The 23961-nt window shown below is 42.8% G+C and overlaps 1 protein-coding gene across 1 annotated transcript in view; it reads right to left on the bottom strand.

The window, feature by feature from the left end:
• Positions 1 to 6673: 6673 nt before the first annotated feature.
• LOC310863168 (relaxin receptor 2-like) overlaps positions 6674 to 23961 on the bottom strand; it is a 138239-nt gene continuing 120951 nt past the window's right edge. Inside the window, exons 17-21 of the mRNA XM_083771330.1 lie at positions 22082 to 22227; positions 21273 to 21368; positions 15916 to 16084; positions 9319 to 9537; positions 6674 to 7068 (exon numbers count right to left, since the gene is read on the bottom strand). Coding sequence (XP_083627456.1) covers positions 6800 to 7068; positions 9319 to 9537; positions 15916 to 16084; positions 21273 to 21368; positions 22082 to 22227 — 899 coding nt within the window. The 3' untranslated portion in view covers positions 6674 to 6799. The remainder of the gene's footprint in view (positions 7069 to 9318; positions 9538 to 15915; positions 16085 to 21272; positions 21369 to 22081; positions 22228 to 23961) is intronic.

The following is a 23961-nucleotide window of genomic DNA, read 5'->3' as shown; positions in this document are numbered from 1 at the left end:
AAAGGTTCAAAGAGACAATATTTCTATGGAGAATAACATTGGGTAATCTTAGAATTGTCTCATATAAGAATTGTGGTCCAAAAATAAACAAACTGTCCTGGTAATATTGCCAGGGAGTTGGCTCTGTATTGTTTACGATAGTCAGTCATTTGATACAGTCTGTTTCTGGCAAAATGTTGAAGATGGAGTGCTGTGATTTTTGTATTTTTTTCCAGTTTTTCATGTGTTTATGAGGTGACAGACAATACTTCATAAGACAACTTGGTCTGGTTTGTTATATGCAATCATGTCTTCCCTTTGTATTTAGGGTTTCATCCTGGAGACTGAAACCATGACAGTCAAACGTACCAATGAAAAAACAGTGATATAGTCACCTATCATCCCCTCCCCTCACCCCTCCCCGCCCTTTATCATACAACAACAGCTGTCGGTGCGGCTTCAGTTCAGGTGGATCACCACCCACCAGGCAAACCAGGCATACTTAATGAACTGGTGGGCGTGTCCACATAAAAGCGTAATTTTAACAAATACTGTACACTTTCTTGAAATAAATCTTCCTCCTTATATAATAATAATACCTGATGATCATGTTTTAGGGTGGAGAAAAATCACGGTACTCCATCTTTAACTAATTAAGTCATCAGTGATAATATTACCGTTTTCTCGGTCAGTTGATTCTTCATACTGCCGTGCTCATTTTGTTTATTTTTGGAAAAACAGTTCTTATTTGACACAATATTAATTAAACACATCTATAGGAATTCTGAATGGGGACAAAAACGTGACCCGGGTAGGATGAGTGTCCCTTGGATCCCACTTTGAATATAGCACTGCAGAGTGTTTCCAATGAGTCAACATGCACAAGATCAACACCCCGACTCTGTTTGACCAGAATTGGAACACAACCTTATAATTAGCATCATCAAAATCACCTGTGAAGGAAGTGGCTGGCTGCGGTGCATACAAGTCTATTGAAGTTGAAGTAATCTAAAGGCCTAGGTGATAAAAATGACCACCAAAAACTACAACATGATCATGCCGCACTCATAAGCCACTCACCGCTCACCCCAGCACTTCTATGTTTTTACTAACCACCGTTTCGGTGGTGACTGGTGACCTTATCACCTAAGACTGGTGAATGAATAGGCCTTTAGCCGCTAGGAAAGACACATAGCTTTCAGCTGCAATATCAGCCATAGTAGGGATGTCAATTAGCCATCACTCCTCTCTCCCATCCTACTATAAATGCAACACGTCTCTGCGTACATGCGTGCGTGCATGCGTACGTGTGTGTACGGTTGTAACTCGAGAACCGTTTGACCCACCGACTTCACATTCGACACACGCGTTCCACACCCCCACAGGGAGTGCAGTGCCAGGTATCGAGTTGGTTCTCCAGAACCACCACAAAAGACTCTGGTCAGGCTCTGCCAGTGGGCCTAATGAGGCCAACTCCTTTCACCTGGGCCAGGCTCTGCCAGTGGGCCTAATGAGGCCAACTCCTTTCACCTGGGCCAGGCTCTGCCAGTGGGCCTAATGAGGCCAACTCCTTTCACCTGTGCAATTTCCAGCCTCTGCCTTAGCCAATTGAGGCTCAACCAATCAGGCTCTGTCAGTGGGCCGAATTGATTGCCATGTACACTTTTCAGTTTGCAGTCTTCACACACACATCTCCATGTGGCAGCCGAACACATCTGGTACTCACACTGGCTGACAGTTAAAATGGGTGCTATGACAACGTATCATTAGATTCCCAAGTTGCATCGTTCCCAAGTAGGCTGGTGGCGTACAGGTCTAGTGGGTTAAATAAGGCTAAGTAATGTGATATAATTTTCTCCCAAATGGGAGTGGAACTTTATTTTCTGAGATTTCTTTTGCATCAAATTTGAAAATTTCAGAGTAAATTTTTGGCTGTATGACCGCTTTACCTCGTTAAACATCTTGATTGATTGTGATTGCCTTTATCCAACTTAACAGCAATACAACACGTTATACAAATAAATACATGTATTTGCAGAATATGCAGCATAGTATGGCAGTTCTGTATGAAATGATTTGTTCATGTTCTGATTCATGACTATGTTATTTCATACCCAATTCCTTTAAAATATGTACAACATATTATGTAATATTATTAAAAAACTCACTCCACATTGTTGAGACACGCATTCATGAGCAACCAGGCTATGGGTTGACAACAAACTAGCCAGACGTATACACAATCGATTTGTCCCTTTGTGCATTGGAGAGAGACAAAAGTGATATAAAGCATTTGTACATCCCCTCCCCATGTGGCCAGCTTACATAGTCTACCTACCCAGTCTAGTACAGGTGATGAATTGTACCAAGATAGAAAAAACTCAATAATGGATACACTTATGTATGACTTTTAAAGGTAGAGTAAGGGATTTTTCATTTGTTAAAATAAGTGTTAAATAGCTCTGTATTCTGATAGTACTAGAGTGTTTGTTCAGTATCCAATATCCATGTCTCTCCAGCCCTTTAGTAAACACTTACTTAGTAAACAGAAAATCCATTTTCATTTCAGGATACCAATTTTATCCAATCAGGGGAGAGAACTCACACAGGATACAGGATAAACAAATTTTGAAGTGATGACAGAAAGAAATGAACAGTGAAAATTGGAACTGGAACACTATAAAATTGATGTGTTGAAATGTGGCCACCAACCTGAAAATATATTTTATCTTCAAAAAGAGCTGGAGAAACAGGGAGACTCCTGTTAGTGAACAAACACTCCATAGCAATGAATGATTGCTATCACAATAAAAGTTAGTTTTTACCTTTTAACAAAACCAGAAAATATCACTTGGACCTGTCTAAGATTGATACAGTTCACTTCAGTACCTAAAATGTATACAGTCAGGTCAGTTTGCAATATAATTTGGTTCAAAGAGCTGTTGAGCACATGCAACCAGTGGTTGCTGGAGCAAGGCAAAATAAGTAACATTAAAATAGATGCCAGTTATTGAACAAACAGTACACTATCATAGTGAAATTAACATATATTTTACAATATAAATTGGAGTTCCATGAGATAAAAACTTCATTAAATGGTGGTCCGTAGACTAATGCAGGTCAAACTGGGGTTCTTTGAAATTAAAATGGTTGAGAATCACTGCAGAAAAATCATATTTTATAGGGGTCCCTGGCATATCTTTTCAAATGGGGAACCGCGGGCTAATAAATGTCAATGTGGGTCCTTGACATGAAAAAGTTTGAGAACGATCTATACCAAGTATAGATAGATAGAATCTACACAAAGGATTACTACTATCACAATATATAACTAACCGTTTAACCAAAAACTTCTGTTACTTACCCCTCCTTTAAGGCATTGCCCGAGTGCAAAAAATAGGGCTTTATCTTTTACACAGTGTCCGCAGTCAGTACGATGTAATGCCACAGGAATGACGATGGCCAATGAATGACTTGTTGGTCAAACAGAGGCTGAAATGTACAATTAATAATTATGGCCATTTCAAATGCTTCACAATCACAAATCACTTCGGGTCTAAACTGGAGTGTCTAAGTCCAGCCATCTCTATAAGGATAGATTGAAAAAAATGCAGCCATAATTATACAGAGTACTTGTTTGCTTTTGTTGGTGGGGTCCAGGGACCATCCAGGTTCCTTGAGGGGATTTCAAAAGGCCCCTTACAGGGCTGTAACTCTGAGAGTGTACAAATGGAACTCAATTTGGTTCCATTTCCATACGTAGCTTAGCTACATTTTGCTGTAGCTTGTGGTATTTTAGCTATATTCATATTTGTGTACCTCGTCAAGTAGCTCAGCTACTTTTTGGGTCATTTTTTGTAGCTTAGCTACTCAAGTTACAAGCTACAATTTTGGGGAGCAGGGGTCTCCCAGAGGGGAGGAGGGGTCTCCCAGAGGGGAGCAGGGTGAGGAGGGGTCTCCCAGAGGGGAGCAGGGTGGGGGGGTCTCCCAGAGGGGAGCAGGGGGAGGAGGGGTCTCCCAGAGGGGAGCAGGGTGGGGGGGTCTCCCAGAGGGGAGCAGGGTGGGGGGGGTCTCCCAGAGCAGAGCAGGGTGGGAGGAGGGGTCTCCCAGAGGGGAGCAGGGTGGGAGGAGGGGTCTCCCAGAGGGGAGCAGGGTGAGAGGAGGGGTCTCCCAGAGGGGAGCAGGGGGAGGAGGGGTCTCCCAGAGGGGAGCAGGGTGAGAGGAGGGGTCTCCCAGAGGGGAGCAGGGGGAGGAGGGGTCTCCCAGAGGGGAGCAGGGGTAGAGGGGAGGAGGGGTCTCCCAGAGGGGAGGAGGGGTCTCCCGTATGTACATTCTCAATTTAACGCTGAAAAATAAAAAGTAGCTGAGCTACTTTGAGCTACTTTTTCCATGTAGCTGTAGCTTTACAAGCTACATCTCTCCAGGGGTAGCTATGTAGCTTGATCAAGCTACTGCCATGGTGAGCTACTTGTAGCTTTACAAGCTACGCTTTCAAAGTAACTTCCCCAACACTGACAATTATGGCCATTTCAAATGCTTCACAATCACAAATCACTTCGGGTCTAAACTGGAGTGTCTAAGTCCAGCCATCTCTATAAGGATAGATTGAAAAAAATGCAGCCATAATTATACAGAGTACTTGTTTGCTTTTGTTGGTGGGGTCCAGAGACCATCCAGGTTCCTTGAGGGGATTTCAAAAGGCCCCTTACAGGGCTGTAACTCTGAGAGTGTACAAATGGAACTCAATTTGGTTCCATTTGTATATACTCAGTGTTATGGAGGTCCTTCAAATTAAAACGTTTGAGAAACATACTGTCGTTTTCTCCCAATTCATTCATTGTCAATTCAGCCCATGTATACTGCAGTCTTATCTATCAACCAGTAGAGGTCGGTAGAGTATTGCCAAAGACACTGCCTGCTTCCCACTGGCAGTTGTGTTTGTTGGAGCAGTAAGCACTGCTGTCTTTTCCATCCTCTTTATGATCCACATCATGGTTCATAACCGTAATTTGATTACTGGCATTTTAAGATCACCTACTGTGTGATGACAGTCACATTGGCTGGACTTTAAACAGTCATAACTCCAATTCCCTTCTCACTGTATACAGTATAGTTTTTGTATATTATATTAATACCACTTCAACCCCAGCGACCCCAGTAACTTATGGCAGAGATTTGGTGTACTAGAGGGTAAAAAAGTACAGAGACAAATAAGGGACAGTTGGTAACCCTACCTCCTCCCCCCACCGCGACCTCGCTAGACTTTACTGTAGGACAACTAGTGGTATGCACAGTGGTGTAAAGTACATTTCTTAAGTACTGTACTTAGTACAATTTTGAGGGATTTGTACTTTGCTTGAGTATTTCCAATTTCCAATAATTAAATAACTACTCCACTACATCTCAGATCCAAATATTGTACTTTTACTGTACTATATTCATTTGAAGACTTTAGTTACTAGTTACTTTTTAGATTTTGATTACCTACTTTAAATGGGACATTCTGCACAATGAGTACTTTGTGAGTACTTGGGGGAGGGGATGTCACATCTTCATACATAAGACCCCGATCAGGCATGAGGATGAAAGACACAGTGCCATTATTTTATTTTCTGCTTTTCATTAGTCTTAAATACTCAAGTAAACACTACGTGTTGTGTGAGGATGTCTTTCTTTATCTCTGGCAAAATGAGCGAACAGAAACAGACTGTACATGTGGTCCTAATATGTCAGGAGTTCAGTCAGTACCTTCCATTACACTTATTTAGCATCGAACCGCAGAGTGTAATAGTAGTAGGGTATTATACCCTCACAAAAAAAAGGTAATCTCCCCCCCCCCCCCCCCATATGAAAATAAGCGGCTTGGACTCCTCATGCATTGAAGGAAGCATGAGGTCAGTCCTTGCTCTCCGCAGGTTGTCAGAGGGAGTGTAGTGCCCAGGATGTAACAGTAATAATAGCTCGCTCTCTTTGGTACCTTATCGCATGTGATACTTTGTAGTCCTTGCTCATAAAAACATACATAGTACTCCAGGTGCTACTAGTACACCCTGTTCCCTCATGATTTAAGACATACTGTGAGCAGGTGCTAGATGTGTACTGTAGACCTTAAAGTGCCATTGCATGGCCACCCTCTCGCCAGTACTCCACAAAAAAAGAAAAAAGGTTCTGTGTGCCATATGTACGTTCCACTGTGAGCTTGTGTTGTGTACCCGCCTTTCTGAGGTTAGACCTACAAGGCTACAACATCGTGTATGTTCTGATTGATTGTGTGACTAAGCACTTTGTCCACGAGACTCTATCTCTGTTATGAACGTCACACATCGTTAAAGAGATAGACAAAACAGTATTTTGTCAACTAGGATAACAGATTATTTTTTGCTTGACTTTGCCAGATGAACCACCAGTACCGTGGACTCGCTGGGAACAGTCTGTTGAGACTAATTTAATGGCTCTCCATTTCTTCAGGCTCAGTGCTCAGTTGACCTGAGATCAGATTCTAGAAATGTCAGTCGCTCTTCGATTTTTCAAAAATAGCAGACCTACAAGCTCGTATCGCGCCACTCGGTGGCGCGATATGAGCTTGTAGATCTGCTATTTTTCAATAGCTAAAGCATAACATGATGCCGACACCAAAATGGGTGCCCGGTCAGAATGGGTTAAGGTGTGACATTAAAGTCTTTCTGATTCGGACTCCTGTGACCTGCCTTAACTTGGCCGTGGCGCCGTGGCACTCCCTTTTCTTCATCCTAGTTAAATCCACCTCTGACTGCACACATACACGTCCGGTGCTGGCAGGGCGGTTCCGGCAGCACCTCTGTCAGCCGTAGCGCGGGTCCAATTCGCCGAGCGCCGTCTTGGGGAGGTACAGCGACGTCTGGCCGGAGGCTTTGCGTGACATCTCGATGAAGATGGTGTTGGAGGTGATGCTCTTGCGGTTCTCCTTCTTGGACCAGAGGCTCCTCTGCCAGCGACAGAGCAGCACCTCCATCTGCTCCCTGAAGAAGGTGGTGGTCAGGCTGTACAGGATGGGGTTCAGGGCGCTGTTGATGGGCAGGATGAAGATCACCAACCAGCTGGAGATGGTGCCTGCACGCGCACACGCACGCACGCGCACACACACACACACACACACACACACACACACACACACACACACACACACACACACACACACACACACACACACACACACACACACACACACACACACACACACACACACACACACACACACACACACACACGCCCACGCCCACACACACACACACGTGGAGTCACGTCTCGTTACTCCACTGCTGGTTGCAGACAAATCACCACAACAATCTTTTTAACCCCCTAATGGCCAATGACGTAATCTGCGTATTAAATCAACAAATCCCTCGTGGCCAGGGACGTAATTGACGTAATAGACGTACTGCCCTGTCAGTACGTCTTATTATAACAAAATAATGGAACTTTTAAACTTAGACTTTTAGAAAAACTAATAATTATGTAATCTACCAAAAACCGGACGAAATCCGCGCGATCGTGCACGTGCGCCGTCTCTATGTGAATCGCGGCAAAATATCTGACATTTTGAGATGTTCCTGGCCGTTTTTTAGCTTAATTTGACTAAGTTATGAAAAAGCTAGTGTTAGCTTAGCAATCCGGACAGCCAAGCTATCTGCTTGGGGGAAACTACCATCGGATGTTTACCTCCGTTTGACAGGAAGTGATTTAGCCAGATTTGACTGTTTGGCCAAAATCAGCATAATGGTGCGTTCCCGCGGGTATTACAGTGAAAACTAAAGTGAAAAGGGATCTAAATTATTTAGATCGCTGAGCTTTCTTTTTGCATTAAAATGACGAATTAAGAAATGGTCCTCTGGCCAGCATTGGCCAGCTTTGGCGACTTTTTGAATGGCAATCGAAAAATGTGAGACATGACCACAATGTCACGAAATGTCTCATTTTAAAGCTTCAAGTCTCTAGTTTAGAATGAAAAAAGAATTATGACTCTAGCTTGTTCCAACGTTTACTTATAAGCATTTGAGTACACCTTGGTTTCACTACTCGGTTTCACCAAGGTCTACTAAAAAGCTTATAAGTAAACGATGGAACATGCTAGAATCATAATTCTTTTTTCGGTGTAAACTATAGAATTGGGGCTTTAAAATGAGACATTTCGTGACATTGTGGTCATATCTCACATTTTTCGATTGCCATTCAAAAAGTCTCCAAATCTGGCCCAATGCACAATAAGATGTTATTAAATCTAGCAATAAGAGGGTAACTAATAACTTTAGTAGTGAACGTAAAAAATGACCATGTATGGTGCCGTAATTGAGGACAGAAATGGGAAAAGAATAGATTTGACGGATACAAACGAATGACCCAATGTACTCAACCAAATTAGCAAAAGAGATACGGAGATGCTCAAAGATAGACTCACAAAGACAAATTGGGGCCGTGAAAAGACCTCAAGGTCGGATACAAATAGATAACCCAATGTACTACCAAATTAGACCCATTCAGCAAAATAAATGATCCCTAAAGAACAGAGAGTATGTCGAGCTGGGAACACAAGAGTAAATGCACGTTTTGTGGCATGCCTCAATGATGCACAATATTTGATTGAAAATGTATGATATAACACACACTCACTCGGCCTAGTAGTATTTTCAAGTGCCCTATACCCTTCATGTGCATGGCGCCTATTATTGGCAAGAGGAGAGAAAAGGATTCTAATGGTCGTGTCAATCTTAGTCACGATTCTGATAACCCCACACCAGGATCGATACCTCCACAGCCTCCACAAGCCATCAATGGCCTCTATTGGTATGCATGACATCGAGCCACCGGGAGGTGGGCTGTGATTGGCAGAGCATTGCATAACAGGTGTGCCACAGTGGACACCCGTTAGAGAGACATAAGTGGGAGAGAGATTGAGGAGCCGAGAGTGAAGGGGGAGAGAGAGAGAAGGGACGGGGGAGAGAGAGAGAAAGAGAGAGAGCAGGGGTGTAGCACCAAATTCTGGACCCTCAGAAAGGCAATCACCGTGGGCCCCCCACACATTTGTTTTTTATGTGTAATCCAGGCTTTCGAGGCCCCCCACACCCTGGGGCCCTAAGTGTGTCCCACTTTCCCCCCCAGTCTAACACCCCTGAGAGAGATAGAGAGAGAGAGAGAGAGGGATTGGGTACGTCATATCCCCAAACGGGTATGGACTAGTAGTATTAGTAATAGCTGTAGTAGTATAGGAGGAGGTGGTTAGTAGTACTATCAGTAGCAGTAGTAATAGTATAGTAGTAATCCACACGTGTGTGCTGCGTGTCTATGATATAATAGTGTACTCACCGGGGATCTCCACTTCCAGCAGTGAGAGCACTTTGACCAGGAATATGGGTATCCAGCAGAGGGCGTCAGAGAAGACAATGAAGAAGAACCTCTTGGCTATAGCTACGTCTCTGTGCAGCCTGCTCCTCACGTCTGTCACGTTCATGCCCGTCTTGTAGATGGAGAAGAACATGCTGGAGTAGGACACCACGATCACCAGGAACGCCAGCAGGTTCAGGCCTGCATGATTCAGCAAGAATATATCAATACATATCAATGAAAGTGCATAATGCAAAGTACAGAAGGCACGTTATTGCACATAAATAAATGTGGGAGAATAATTAATTCATAAACATATGATTCAATCATAGACCAATCAGTAGCACTGTGTATTTTTTTTTTTTTTTTTTTTACAATTTTATTTATACATTTTCAGGTTTAAAGACAAGACATACTTTACAAACAATGACATCACACACACACATATACACACACACATAAACCCTTCCCACCCCCCCATTCAAAGGAAAGAAAAATACATTTAGCACAGAAACAAAACATACACAAATGAAAATAATACTATACAATAGATCACAGTTGAGTTTTTTAGAAAATAAAAAATGAAATAAAACATTTATGTGCATACATACTTCAGCCTGTTAATGATAGGTGAGAAAAAAACGGTTGCCACATTCTGTCAAATACTTTCGTTTTAAGAGAAACGTCATATCTTATCTTTTCCATTTGTAGCAGGTTGGTCAATTCTGCTAGCCATACATTAAAAGTGGGTACTTCCACTCCTTTCCAATGGGTCAGAATATTCCTTTTTGCAATAACCATGCCATATTGTATGGCTTTATGTTGGTAGTGATTCAGAAATGACAGGTCTTGAAATCCGCCCAGGATAGCACAGTAGGGGTCTGGGATGATAACACAGTCAAACACGTCTGAGAAAAACTTCAAAATTTTGTTAGTTTAGGGCACGACCAAAATAGATGTCCTAGGGAGCCCTCTGCCGTGTCACACTTTGAGCATAGTGGAGAAACAGAGGGATAAAATGAGTGTAGCTTAGTGCAGGAATAATGCAACCTGTGGATTACCTTAAATTGGATCAATTGATGTCTGGAGTTTATGGAGCAACTGTGTATGGTGTTAAGATATGATTCCCAGGCATCATCATCAATTGTTATAACTAGATCTTCCTCCCAGGCCTCTTTCAGGTGTTGTGTAGAGGGAGATTCATATGATGTGAAAAAGTCTACCATTTGTGAAACCAGACCCTTAGAATCACGCTGTTGGTTCATGATTGCATAGAAATCATGTGAGGGAGGTAGAGTAGATTCAAAATGTGGTATATTTCTGCGCGTATAGTCTCTGACCTGGAGGTATCGGAAGAACTGTGAAGTCGGGAGTGTGTAAAAGAGGCAAAGACATTATCAATATACTGTAGAGGTCAGATAAAGTGTTTATGCCATTATTCTTCCAGAGTGTGAAGCTGTTCTTATCCAGTGAAGGGGTGAAAGCATGATTATAATGTATAGGCGTATAAGCAGATATTTCAGGTAGTTTATATGCTTTCCTTATTTGGTACCAGATTCTCAGAGAATGTTTAACCAAGAAAATATTAGAGATGGAAGCCAGGGATTTTTTTGTTGAAAACAAAAGGGACATTTTATGGATATCCTGTTCTATGGTGAGCCATGAGGGGGTTGAGCTGGTGATTTTGCCTGGATAAGCGTCTATCCAGTACATTAAAGCTCTAGAGTTAGCAGTTAGTTATGTGCTTTTTAGATATGCGGTGAACCTTGAAACCCCATATAAATGGCATTATGGTAGAGTCCAATAATTTAAAAAAGGTTTTGGGTAAAAATATAGCAAGATTTTGGAAAAGATATAGCAGTCTGGGCAGTGTCACCATCTTGATCGCGTTAACACGGCCAATCATGGACAAGGGCAATAGTCTCCAGGTTTCGATGTTGGATTTTAATTTTTCAACCGCTTTCAAATAGTTTGTTTTATATATCAAATTAGGGTCCTTAGGTATCGTAAGACCTAAATACTCAATTTGATCGACAGCAATACGGAATGGTACAGTAGCACCGTGTTAACACTCAGTTAAGTCAGTTTAATCAAGCATTGCCCACTAGACACATCCCTGGTGTTATGACTTGATTGGTGTTAATTGATGGCGCACGCACACACGCACACACACACACACACACACACACACACACCCAGGGGCGGCCTTAGGAATCTGGAGGCCCGTTTCAAGACCAAATATGAGGCCCCCATATACCTATGACATCATTATGTTGTTGATAGCCGTATATTGATACGAATAGTTTGACTGTTCAATATCACACCACCAGCCATTACTCTCCACAATTAGCAACAACACCACCTTTCCTCATTCTGTCGTCCCTTCACAATTAAAGTGTCTCCCCTTTACCTCCCAATGCTGCACATTTTAACATGTTATTTACATAAAATAGGTGTAACTTTACTAACTTAACATTAACATTGTGGGAGAGAGCAAGTGAGTGAGCGAGAGAGAGAGAGGGCCAAGAGTGGCGGGGGGTGACTGACGCCTGACGTTCAGTTGGAGCTTGGTGGGCCCCCTGAGGGTCGAGACCCCCCCTGAGGGTGGAGGCCCCCCTGAGGGTGGAGGCCCCCCCTGAGGGTGGAGGCCCCCCTGAGGGTGGAGCCCCCTCCCCTGAGGGTGGAGGCCCCCCTGAGGGTGGAGGCCCCCCCTGAGGGTGGAGGCCCCCCCTGAGGGTGGAGACCCCCCCCTGAGGGTGGAGGCCCCCCTGAGGGTGGAGGCCCGTTTCAATTGAAACTGGTGAAACATACTTAAGGCCTCCTATGCACACACCTTAAAGGGATAATTCACTGCTGGACGAAACTTCAGTCACTCAACTTCAGTCACTCAATGTTAATACACAATTTGAAATTTGTACTAAAATGATTGATGAAATTGATTCAGGAAGCAATTTATGCTCATATTTTGAGCGTATACGGACATTCCCACGTTAGGTGTGGAATTGATCATTTGAACTTGGCCATGACTTTGGTCGTACAGTCTGATCAAGACATGCGTATATTTATTTAGAATGCTTGAGTCTTCATGTTGAATCAATTAATAGTGCCCAACCCTCAAAAAAGATATGTGCCCAACATTTGTCAACACACAAACGTGAGTATGTATTGCTTAGCTTATGTTATGCAGACATGATGCAAATTCCACTGGTTTTTATTTGTATTTATTCTGTAGGCTATCAGTTGCATTCAGATCTGAATTATTAGGTCGCTCAGCATGTTGACAGATTCAGCCAAAGTTTCACGTAATGATTTAAATAGACTACCGTGCCTTAATGTCACTGCATGGGCACATATCCGCATACATTGTGTCATGGTATTAATTTATAATAATGTAGCTATACTGTGTATTGATCACATGAACGCGCCACACAGAATAGCCTAATAGGTCTTACCATTTAATGAGGAAACAGCTGGATGACTCTAACTCTCAGTCCATTATTGCATTTGCATCCGATGTAGTGGGAGAGTGGAGGGCAGGCAATCAATCACCCCAGTAATCAACTAGTCTGCCCCCGACCACGCTCTGCTTGCACAAGTAATAAAGCTCTGATGTAAAATGATCTGATTATATTACCTCTGCAAAGGTGCAGTGCGCAATTCATCAGTACAATGGGCTTTTATAATATCCTTGCAGAGTTTCAATAGCATTTCGTCGTGAGGTTGAACTGTACAAATTTACTTCCTTCTCATTAAACGTGAAAGTAACTTTATTAACATCAGTTATTAACGTTGAGCAAGGAGTGAAGGAATGGCGTGCCAAAATAAGTTGGCAAGTTGAGGGCTGTCTTACTGAGACATATGTATAGTCCAGGAATAAGTGAGACCAGTGTCTATGACATTGCAGGCACTTTAACATATCTCTAAAACCACATATTACACACATTAAAAACCTCAGGAAAGTGTTCTAAATCTTCTAAACGTCATTAACATGTTTTTCTTGCAAAGGGGTGAAGTGGCCCTTTAACCTAAACTTAACTTTAAAAACACCCGCCTTGGTTCTGGACAATATCTGTCACCAGAACCAACTCAAGAGTGTAACCGGAAACGGTTCCAAACAAAGCTCTGATTTCCCCCAGTTTCTCCACTACCACTGCATTATTCACCAGCAAGTCCTCAAAAATAAGAACATGAAGGACATGACAGGGAAAGGGAGAAAAGAGAGATGATGATATTGTTGCGTCGCATCCAAAGGCAGCACGATCTTGAGGTGTCTTGCATTGAGTGCAGGGTGAGCCCAATTATTGTCTGGGCTGTCTTTGACTCTGGGGTTGGCTACCTTTGATCAGAAGTGATAAAAGGATAGGATAATGATTATCCTATCCTTTTATCACTTCTGATCAATAATCTCCACAGACATGCTGGTTTTCAGTTAAAAAATCACACCCGTGTGAAGTGAGGGGCGCTCTTATCAGCGTACATCATCCAATAAAAAAATCAATATACTTCCTCATGAATTTATTTGTCAAGTTATGTTATTATCTTTTAACCATGATACAATGTTTAAAAAAATATTCATTGTAATAAAAAGTTAATTTAATAGATCTGAACAAATCGGCTTTTTGTGTCAACACAAAAACAGTTGCACTGTGTTTAAAAATGCTGAATTGATCAGACACAACGTAAATTATCATCTCAGTGTCAATGGCATTTAATGTTTGTGTTGACACAAAAAGCTGATTTGCTCGGACACATATGACGTAAATTCACCTTTCATTGTCAATGGCAAAAGATGACGAAAAGCCCCTCAAAATAAAAATCACACCCGTGTGAAGTGAGGACCCTCTTATCATTATACATCATCTCATGAATGTTTGTGATAGGTTAGCCGATTTGCTCGTCTACATATGACGTACATTTTCCCTTCATTGTCAATGGCATTTAATGTTTGTGTTGCCACAAATTGACGTCATATTTGACAGACATTTGACCTAATTTCTCCTTTCATTGTCAAAGGCAAATATGAGACGTGTGGACAAAGAAAAATATGTATAGGAGGGCCCTCAAAAATACACTTGTGTGACGCCTTTTATCATGATGAGCAATGAGCATGCATGATGATGAAGTCTTATGTAATTTGCAATGGCAAATGACTTGGCCATTAACTTTGATGAAGGGAAGAAATTTCATCATAAAAAAGTTCATAGACGTGGCAACACACAACGTCACACAAAGCCAGGCGTTGGAGGGGCTAGCTCCCCTCAAAAAGCAGTGGTGTACACAGTTAGATAGAGGTGTGCCAGTTTGCAAGCATTGACCATAATGTTGACTTGACTACTATTCATGTGGTAAATATCAATCTTTCAAAGCACTTTTTTTTCCCTCAAACTTTTTATCCCATGATTTTATAACCTATTTTTCACCCGGGGCCTAAACTGTAATCCTGGGCGCTACACTCCCTCTGCCAACCTGAGGAGAGCCCCGAACTGAGCTCATGCTTCCTTCAATGCATGAGGAGTGAGCAGGCCACTTCTTATCACCTGACAGGGGGAGTTTCGCCGCTAGGATGTACTGAAGCACGTTTAAGGAACACGTTATTCCAACCAGTTATTTTCTTTTCCCCTCCATCAGGCGCCCCGACTGGCCAGGGGGAGGCACTATAGAGACCAGGATTACTGTATGTTTGTGAGGGTAACTTCCCTAAGGGACACGGGGAGAACATGAAAACTCCACACAGGAAGGCCCTTTCGCCAACCCCATGGGCGCTGATGACCCGGTGTAGAGAACACGCCCCCAGCGGACCACATCAGAAATTTCGATCTCTACTACGGAGGCCTCCCGTGGGCCACGGACAAGGTCAGACAGAGAAGGATCAGATGAGGCTGGCTGGGCACGGTGTCAGGCATCCGGAACTGACAGTGAGCAAACAGAGCCTGTGGGAGCCAAGCCAAGGCACCGCTAGGAGGGGAAAGAGGCCGCATCACCGACGTAGATGCACTGCGGAACGACAGCGAGGCAGAGGTAAACACAGTGCAGAGCTAAACACCCTGAGATTAGACGAGGAGGGCGTGGAGGGCAGCGATTCAGTCCCGAGTTGATGTTGGCTATTCAAACTCTCGCACTGCATGTTGAAATGGTGTGAGCACCACTGGTCGAATAGTCCTTCAGATACGGTGTCTGCCTGTGCTCTGGTTTGGAAAGGGAATGCCAGTATCCGGGTACAGTAAACAAACACCACCGCAAGCTCATAAGAGCCGGTTGTTTTCACACATCCTGGGTTTTCATTTCAGGTCTTGAAGTAAAAACAAACAAAGAAAGTAAGTTTGAGAACCACTGATCCATAGCATTGTAGCAATGACCTTATCTCTTCCTTACAACTTTAACAAAAAACGTCCTCACACCTAGATTAAAAGGTATTTTTAAAAGGATAAATACTGTGAACATAAACATCAAACAGCGTTGATGCGCACACGCACACACACACACACACACACACACACACACACACACACACACACACACACACACACACACACACACACACACACTCTCCTTCTTCAATAACGTATCTCTTCAAATTACCCAGGAATATTCCTATGGTGTAACCCTTGGCAATAGGCTTCTCTTCTCGGTCGGAGTGCAGAGGAAAGCATACCCCGTTGCGTCCGTAGTAGTTCCCAAACAGGTCCTCGTTCAGGAGGGGTACGACAGCAATGACGAAGCCCACCAGCCAGATGGAGAGCAGGACAATCTAATAGGAGTAAAACATTGATTGAATATTCAAAGTTCAGGTTTTTGGGGTGCAATTGAGGTCTGAAAAACAAAACAAAACAATAATAATAACTAGAAATGCACTCTGTCGAGGTGCCAACTTGCTCCTTGCACACAAGTAGGCCATACATGGTAATAATGATCATTACAATCCCTATACAGTGCACCTGTAGCCTGTGTTAAAAGCCTTTGGTTTCCAACACGCCTGGGACTTAAACAAGGAGACCTACAATAATGTTTTACTTTATGGCTGAAAGTGAATCTGATGATGAGATGAATGAAAAGATAAGAAAACAAATGTGATTCAATCAATCAACTTTATTTGTTCAGACTCAGGGTCCAATAAAAAACAGACAACATAAAACACTACAGACAGAGAAGAAACTAACCTGACGCTGCCAGATCCAAGAAGCTTGCTACACAAATTTGTTTCACAGCTTATTGGGATCTGGGATCTCGGAAGCAAATTCGATGACGGGGCTGTTCCTTTTTTTCAAGATACTTGGTAGATGATTGGATGGGACCGTCTGTCTATCACCGTGTGGGCGTGCAAACACAACCAATCATATTGACGTGTCTATATAGCTTAACATCCGGTTTCGCACATATCCCGCCCTTAGCTCACGCTGATTGGTTCGGTACGGAACGGATCAGTGTTAGCTGAACTTTGAGAGATCCCAGATGGAAGCTGTGTTGGGGAACATGGTTACCCAATACCGCCCCCATCTGGCAGCATCAGGTTAAGAAGAAACACCCCTCTCCCATAAAAACATAAATTTTACAATAAACTTTCATACCAGTGCCAAAAAGCAGACTAAAAAAAGCAGGTGCTACTGAAGCTGGGGTTACACAGCAGCATAATTATACAGTTTTGAGACTCATTGAGCCGACACATACATTTGTACATTAAGTTTCTCAGTAAGGCATGAAGAGTGTATACTCCCACACTACAGAATAACCCACTTGCACTGCTCCACCTTGTTTTTTCAATAATATCCGAATGCAATCATTATAGGCAACCTGCAGTTTATACACACTTGCTTTCTTAAATTTAACCCACAAGGGGGCGGTATAGAGGGGAGTGCAGTATCCTCTGAAGAGACTTTTACCTCAAGTGAACATGAATGAAATTTCCTCATGTTCGCTTGAGCATATAGTATACGGTGCTGCCTATACAGATCATTCATCATCAGACAGTCGGTCAGTTGTCCCAGATACTTAGATACTTAGCACTGCGAATGGATAACACCTGATCGGATAAACAAAAGGAAGGAAAGGAGAGGTCTTTATCCCCTTTCGTCCTGCATATCATTACTACGCTCTTTTTGGCATTATATTTAATATCATACGCTACCCATAGTCAGAGCATACATTTAGCAGCTGTTGAAAGTCAGCACTACTGGGAGAAAGTATTACAAAGCGTTTAAAAAAAAAAAAAGCTCTCACCTCCTTCCAAAACCCTGTTGCATTATGGTCAAGGAGCTTTTCGGCCATAGAGTCAGCTCTCATAGTAGCTTCTTGCTTGCCAACAAAGTGTATTGCATATTTATACCTGGCATAGTTTGCTTTTCATGGTCCAGGAGAGGTCCCTGTCTGGGCCGACCTGCTAGGACCCAAGCCTTATAGGCCCTCTTTGCCTCTGCATGATGAGCAGCCACATGCTTATTCCAACCTGGCTTAATATTTTTATTCTTATTATATAAAAAAAAAGGTCTACTAGCCTTGTACATAGTCCCCACAATACATTAATTCATATAGGGTACAAAGGTCCTTGTTGTGAGAGTTTACATTACAATTGACATTAGAACATAAAATTGCGTCGTAATATATATATATGAAGAGTGATTTAAGCAATAAGCCACGAGAGGTCTCAGGTTACCGGGTATTTTACACTGCCTGGGGGCGTAGGCAGACCCGACGCGAAGCGGAGGGTCTTCTACCCCCCAGCCAGTGTAAAATACCCGGTAAGCTGGGGCCTCGAGTGGCTTATTGCTTTTCTAAAACGGTTACAAACATATAGCAATATTATCCTAATAAAACTATTAAATTCACAAAAGTAGCTACGCTTTGCGCCACCAGAGCGAGCGAGCCAGAGCCACAACACTTCCTTGTTTTGCACAAGAAAGCTTAGAGAAGGAAAAGACACCACCGTCATGGTGTCACGTGACTGGACGCCAGGGCTGCGCCATGACACCCCACCACGCCCCCATGTGCAAGAACTCGCAGCGGAAGTTCGATGAATACATTGGAGTGGATGGGAGCCCGCTGGACATCTTGTAAAGAAACATTATTTATGAACGATAGCGACCTTTGTCATATAATCGGTCCAGGAATATAATAGAAGACATATCACAGATTGTTTTCCGACTGGGTGTTTTTCGACTTGCTAACTGTTTCATTTTATTCAGAAATTTAAAGAGCACAGGGTACGTTTCTGGGCTGCATAGGCTTAGCCTGACTCCGCCAGCTGGTGGCAGTATTGGGTTCACATCACAATCCTGCCTTCAAAAGCCTATATTGTTTTTAATTCATCAACATTACAAACTAAATAACGCTTTAAAAATGTTGAGAATAAAGGATTTTGCAATATTACAAGTCAGTGGTGTTTGATGAAATACTTTTTTTCACTAAAGTAAAAGTTGCCTAGCAGTATCACAATGTAATATGCTCTACAAGTGGTTAAGTTTCAGAATAAATACGCAAATTAACAGTAGCCTTGGGACCAACCCACCTAGTATAATACAACAGTAGTTTTAAGTAGTACAATACAACTTAATAGTAGTCCAGTAATAACTAATAATTGTAGTGAAAGTATAATATTTGCATGTGAAATGTAGAGGTAATTAAACGATTTAAGAGTCATGTGTCCCTCAAAATATAGTAGGCATAGGCATACCTTAAAGAAGTTAATGCTTGCTCTATCAACTCCAGACATTGCCTTATTCTGTTTCAAGTTAAATATGAATGAATGACTGGATAAATGAAATTGTACTGGTACCACGGAACGTGACGCGCACGCACGCACGCATCGCGGCATGCACACAGAACAGCTGTAGGCTATAGCCTAAGCCTAAAACACAAAAGTAGACTTAAAATGGTCAGACAAACATCCTTACTGGACACTAGCGAAACTAAAAGGTTTGCTTTGGACGAATATATCTGTAGGCCTAACTGTTATTTGATGGAGGAGAACACCACACAGCAGCAGTAGCCTACTGGAGCCATAGCAGTCACACTCCTGTAACTTAAGTCAAGTGTGCATGGCATGCTTACCGGCTACGTGCGCTCACAGTCAGCTCAGGTATATAAACAGTTAAAGCTGTTGTTATGCAAAGTAGTGGCTATTTGAATTCGGCACGGTACTTTACACGGTGTGAAAATAGGGGGAGGTGGGCGGGTTGGTCCTAAGGCTACTGTTAATATGAAAAAAAGTATTTCATCAAACACCACTGACTTGTAATATTGCAAAATCCTTTATTCTCAACATTTTTAAAGCGTTATTTAGTTTGTAATGTTGATGAATTAAAAACAATATAGGCTTTTGAAGGCAGGATTGTGATGTGAACCCAATACTGCCACCAGCTGGCGGAGTCAGGCTAAGCCTATGCAGCCCAGAAACGTACCCTGTGCTCTTTAAATTTCTGAATAAAATGAAACAGTTAGCAAGTCGAAAAACACCCAGTCGGAAAACAATCTGTGATATGTCTTCTATTATATTCCTGGACCGATTATATGACAAAGGTCGCTATCGTTCATAAATAATGTTTCTTTACAAGATGTCCAGCGGGCTCCCATCCACTCCAATGTATTCATCGAACTTCCGCTGCGAGTTCTTGCACATGGGGGCGTGGTGGGGTGTCATGGCGCAGCCCTGGCGTCCAGTCACGTGACACCATGACGGTGGTGTCTTTTCCTTCTCTAAGCTTTCTTGGTTTTGCACCGCAAGTAGACTATGTGACGGGAGAATAGCGCTTGATATCTTTACGGGGCTGCCTGGAGCCACACATTCACAGTCATATGAGCCGGGCGGTGCTTAGACGCCCGCACGGCATGTGTTTGTAAAGCAATCAAGCGCTCCCCTTCCCCAGTTCAGCTACAAGGCTACAAGGCTGCAGGACAAAGTGATTGAAGGAGTGGGTTATCGGTGAAATTTACACCGGTCACGTGACGGTAACCAGCCAATCAGAATGAAGTATTGGGACTACCCGTTTTAGAATAAGCAATAAGCCACGAGAGGTCTCAGGTTACCGGGTATTTTACACTGCCTGGGAGCGTAGGCAGACCCGAGGCGCAGCCGAGGGTCTTCTACCTCCCAGCCAGTGAATTTTTGTGAATTTCTCAAATTTGAAAGCACTATATTTCTAAAACTATGAAACATTTCAAAGATTTCTTTTCAGGCAAACATGTCCACCGTAAGATGAACCTAAATAGGCTAGAATGGGGTTGCTAGGTGTAAGTATGTAGGACTAGTAGCATGCCAAAGTTTGTGCTATTGCCATAGAGAATGCATTGGGCATATGGGGGGGTCATATTTTGACAGCAGAAACTGCCTGTCATAATTTCACCCCCTCCCTATTCCCAACCCCCCCCCCCCCAGGTACATTATATATTTAAACTATTTTCAGCAATGGTACAATTGTGTTTTCAGTGGGTAGATCTTGTTGAGCTCGTCATTTTGAAAGTAGATCTCACGTCATAAATGTGTGGGCACCCCTGATGTAGGACTAGTAGGATGCCAAAGTTTGTGCTATTGCCATTGAGAATGCATGGGGTGTTAAATAAATAAGTACACTCCATAACTCTGAATCTAAGTTCGCTGTCCATGGTGTTTTTGATGCATCCAAGGTTCGGATGTCAGTTGTGATTTTGTACCGCATCGTTCCCGATATGTAAGCGTTTCTGGCGAAAGATAAACAGCGTGAGCTAATGCTAATGATAGCCGATGGTTACAATGAAGGTCTCCATGCCGGTACCACGGAAATTAAGTCAACCCCAAACAAAGCAGAGGTCTATGGATGGCATTCTAGGGAAGTACCTTTTCTCGCCACATGGTGGCAGACAGAGTTGGACAACGCTGTAGATTTAGAGATAATAGCAACATTTATCTGCCCGTAAATAAGGAAGTGAACGGCTGTTTGAATGCGCAAAACCAACACAGCGTGCCTCACCACAGTCAGTCGTTTGTTGGGACGGAGGTTGCTGAAGGGAAAGACGATGACCAGAAACTTCTCCAAGGTCAGGTAGGTCAGGAGGAGCACGGACACCTGCAGGACAGTGGAACACAACATCACAGACAGTCAGTCACTGGTGGAAAGTAGCTATAAGTACATTTACTCGAGTACTGTACTAAAGTAAAATGGTGAGGTAATTGTACTTTACTTGAGTATTTCCAAGTTCCAATACTTTTACTCCCATGTTTAATAATTGTTGAATAAAAGACCAATCCAATATGCGCTCCTCTCTACTATTTGTATCTTCTGCAGCTATATCGCTGTTTTATTAGGCTATAAGCCTAATTCATTGTGCGTCACTGCTCGCCCTCCCCCCTTTTATTTCTTCAAGAATAGATTATTGCAAGTCTTTGTATATTGGCCTCGACCAGGATTCACTCAGGCGTTTACAGCTAGTGCAGAACGCACAGATGCCCGCCTTCTCACGGGACCACATTACTAGTTCTGGCCTCTCTCCACTGGCTCCCTGTGAAGTTTAGAATTGATTTTAAGTTTATTTAGTTTGTTTTTAAATCACGCCACGGCGTGTTGTATCGTTGCTTTGAATTCCTTTGCCTTTACCAGCACAGCACTTTGGTCGGCCTTTGGCTGGAAATGTGATATAGAAATAAAGTTTGATTTGATTTGATGTTCTAGCGAGGAATTTCTCTCTTTGGGTAACGTTATGGCTTGTAGTTCCCGGCTCTCTTCGGATAGCTGCAAAATGCCTAAATTGTAAATTGGTGCATCATTAGTGTGACCTTCACCTCAGAGGAGAGCATGGCGAGGAAGCCGATGGTTCTGCATTCCATGCTTTCCATCCAGGCCAGAGCGTTCCTGTTGTACTGTCCCCGGAACTTGATATCAGACATGCCCACAAAGAACAGGTACACGCCCATCAGACAGTCTGCACCTGGAACAATATAACAGACCACACCCCCATTAGACAGTCTGCACCTGGAACAATATAACAGACCACACCCCCATTAGACAGTCTGCACCTGGAACAATAGAACAGACCACACCCCCATTAGACAGTCTGCACCTGGAACAGAAAAGTACAAAAAAACAAAGAATGTATATGGGGGTGCCCTACATTATTTAGTTATATACCGGACTAGTGGTGTATATATATATATATATATATATATATATATATATATATATAAACGTTTTGAGCTCTTTGATTGAATTTGAATATGTGATCCATGCACCCGACAGAGACTAGATACAATACAACCCATCAGAAGACTATTGTTCCAAAGGATCAAATGCAGATATTATTTTGTTATTGTTAATAGTTGTGCATTAAATTAAATATTTATACAACCTACACTTTAACATTTATTTTAATTTGTTCTTAAAATGGCTCACAACTGCTCGCAGCTATTTACGCTACTTTTGTGTAGCAAAAGGTTGATGGATGGAGATACAAGGTGTTCTGTCTGATAAATGATAGCAATCATAAAATATATTCAATGATGGATGGTCTGTGAGGTCACGGTGTCTACAGTTCTAAATCAATTGTTACCCTACTGCCTGCATGCACACGTGCACACACACACACACACACACACACCGCTAGAAGGTTGTGTTATCGGCAAATATAAAATCTGAAGTGTGTCCGTCCTTTGAAGTTTTAAAGGACACGCATGCACACCTAATAAGCTAACAAACATTGCAGCAAATATAAACTTTAAAGTGTGTCCGACCTTTGAAGTTTCATGGGGCACGCACGCACGCACGCACACACACACACACACACACACACACACACACACACACACACACACACACACACACACACACACACACACACACACACACACACACACACACACACACACACACACACACACACACACAGTATGCACAACAAACAGTGTATCTGTGTGTGAATTTGTGTGTATGAGCCAGATTAACACTCCTGCAGGCTGTGCAGGCTGATGCAGATGACATCAGCCTGCTCTCTGACAATGTGGAACAAGCACAGGAACTCCTGAACAGAGTGAGAGTTTGTCAAGGTTGGCCTCCGGCTGCATGCCAGGAAACTAAGAAGTTATCACCTCCATCTCACCGGAACATCCACCTCTGACAACAACAGGAAGGAAGTCAAGGACTTCTGGGCTCATGGCCACGTAACAAACTCAACAGAGCAAGATCTGAAAGTGAGGAAGTCACTTGCGTGAAGGGCCCTCCATGGCATGGCCAGTGTGTTGGAACTCCAACCTCCCCAAACAAAACAATGCAATGCTAGAGTCTTTTCTTCTATATAGCAGTGAATGCTGGACCCTGAAGCCAACCCTGCAGAGGTCTCTAGACGGGTGCTACACCAGAATGTTGTGTGCAGTACTTAACATCAGCAACAGTGTACATGTTACAAGATCCTTTATTAGGGAATACCAAGGGTGAGACAAAAAATAGCAGCCAGAGGAATGAGACTAAGGACACTGCTATAGACAATCAATTTACAATTTAGGCATTTAGCAGATGCTCTTAATCCAGAGCGATTTACATTAAGCAAGAACAAAAAAAGCATGGGAATACATCACATAAAAATAATTTATCATGAAACATGCCTAAGCTAAGAAAGTAACAGTGGAATATCTATATAATGAAACTATACATATAAACTATACTATGCTAT

The sequence above is a fragment of the Protomyctophum parallelum genome (genome assembly GCF_964188405.1).
Source record: "Protomyctophum parallelum genome assembly, chromosome: 1".
In the NCBI taxonomy this organism is placed as follows: domain Eukaryota; kingdom Metazoa; phylum Chordata; class Actinopteri; order Myctophiformes; family Myctophidae; genus Protomyctophum; species Protomyctophum parallelum.
The sequence above is the reverse complement of the archived record's forward strand: the minus strand, read 5'-3'. Positions and strand labels throughout refer to the sequence as shown.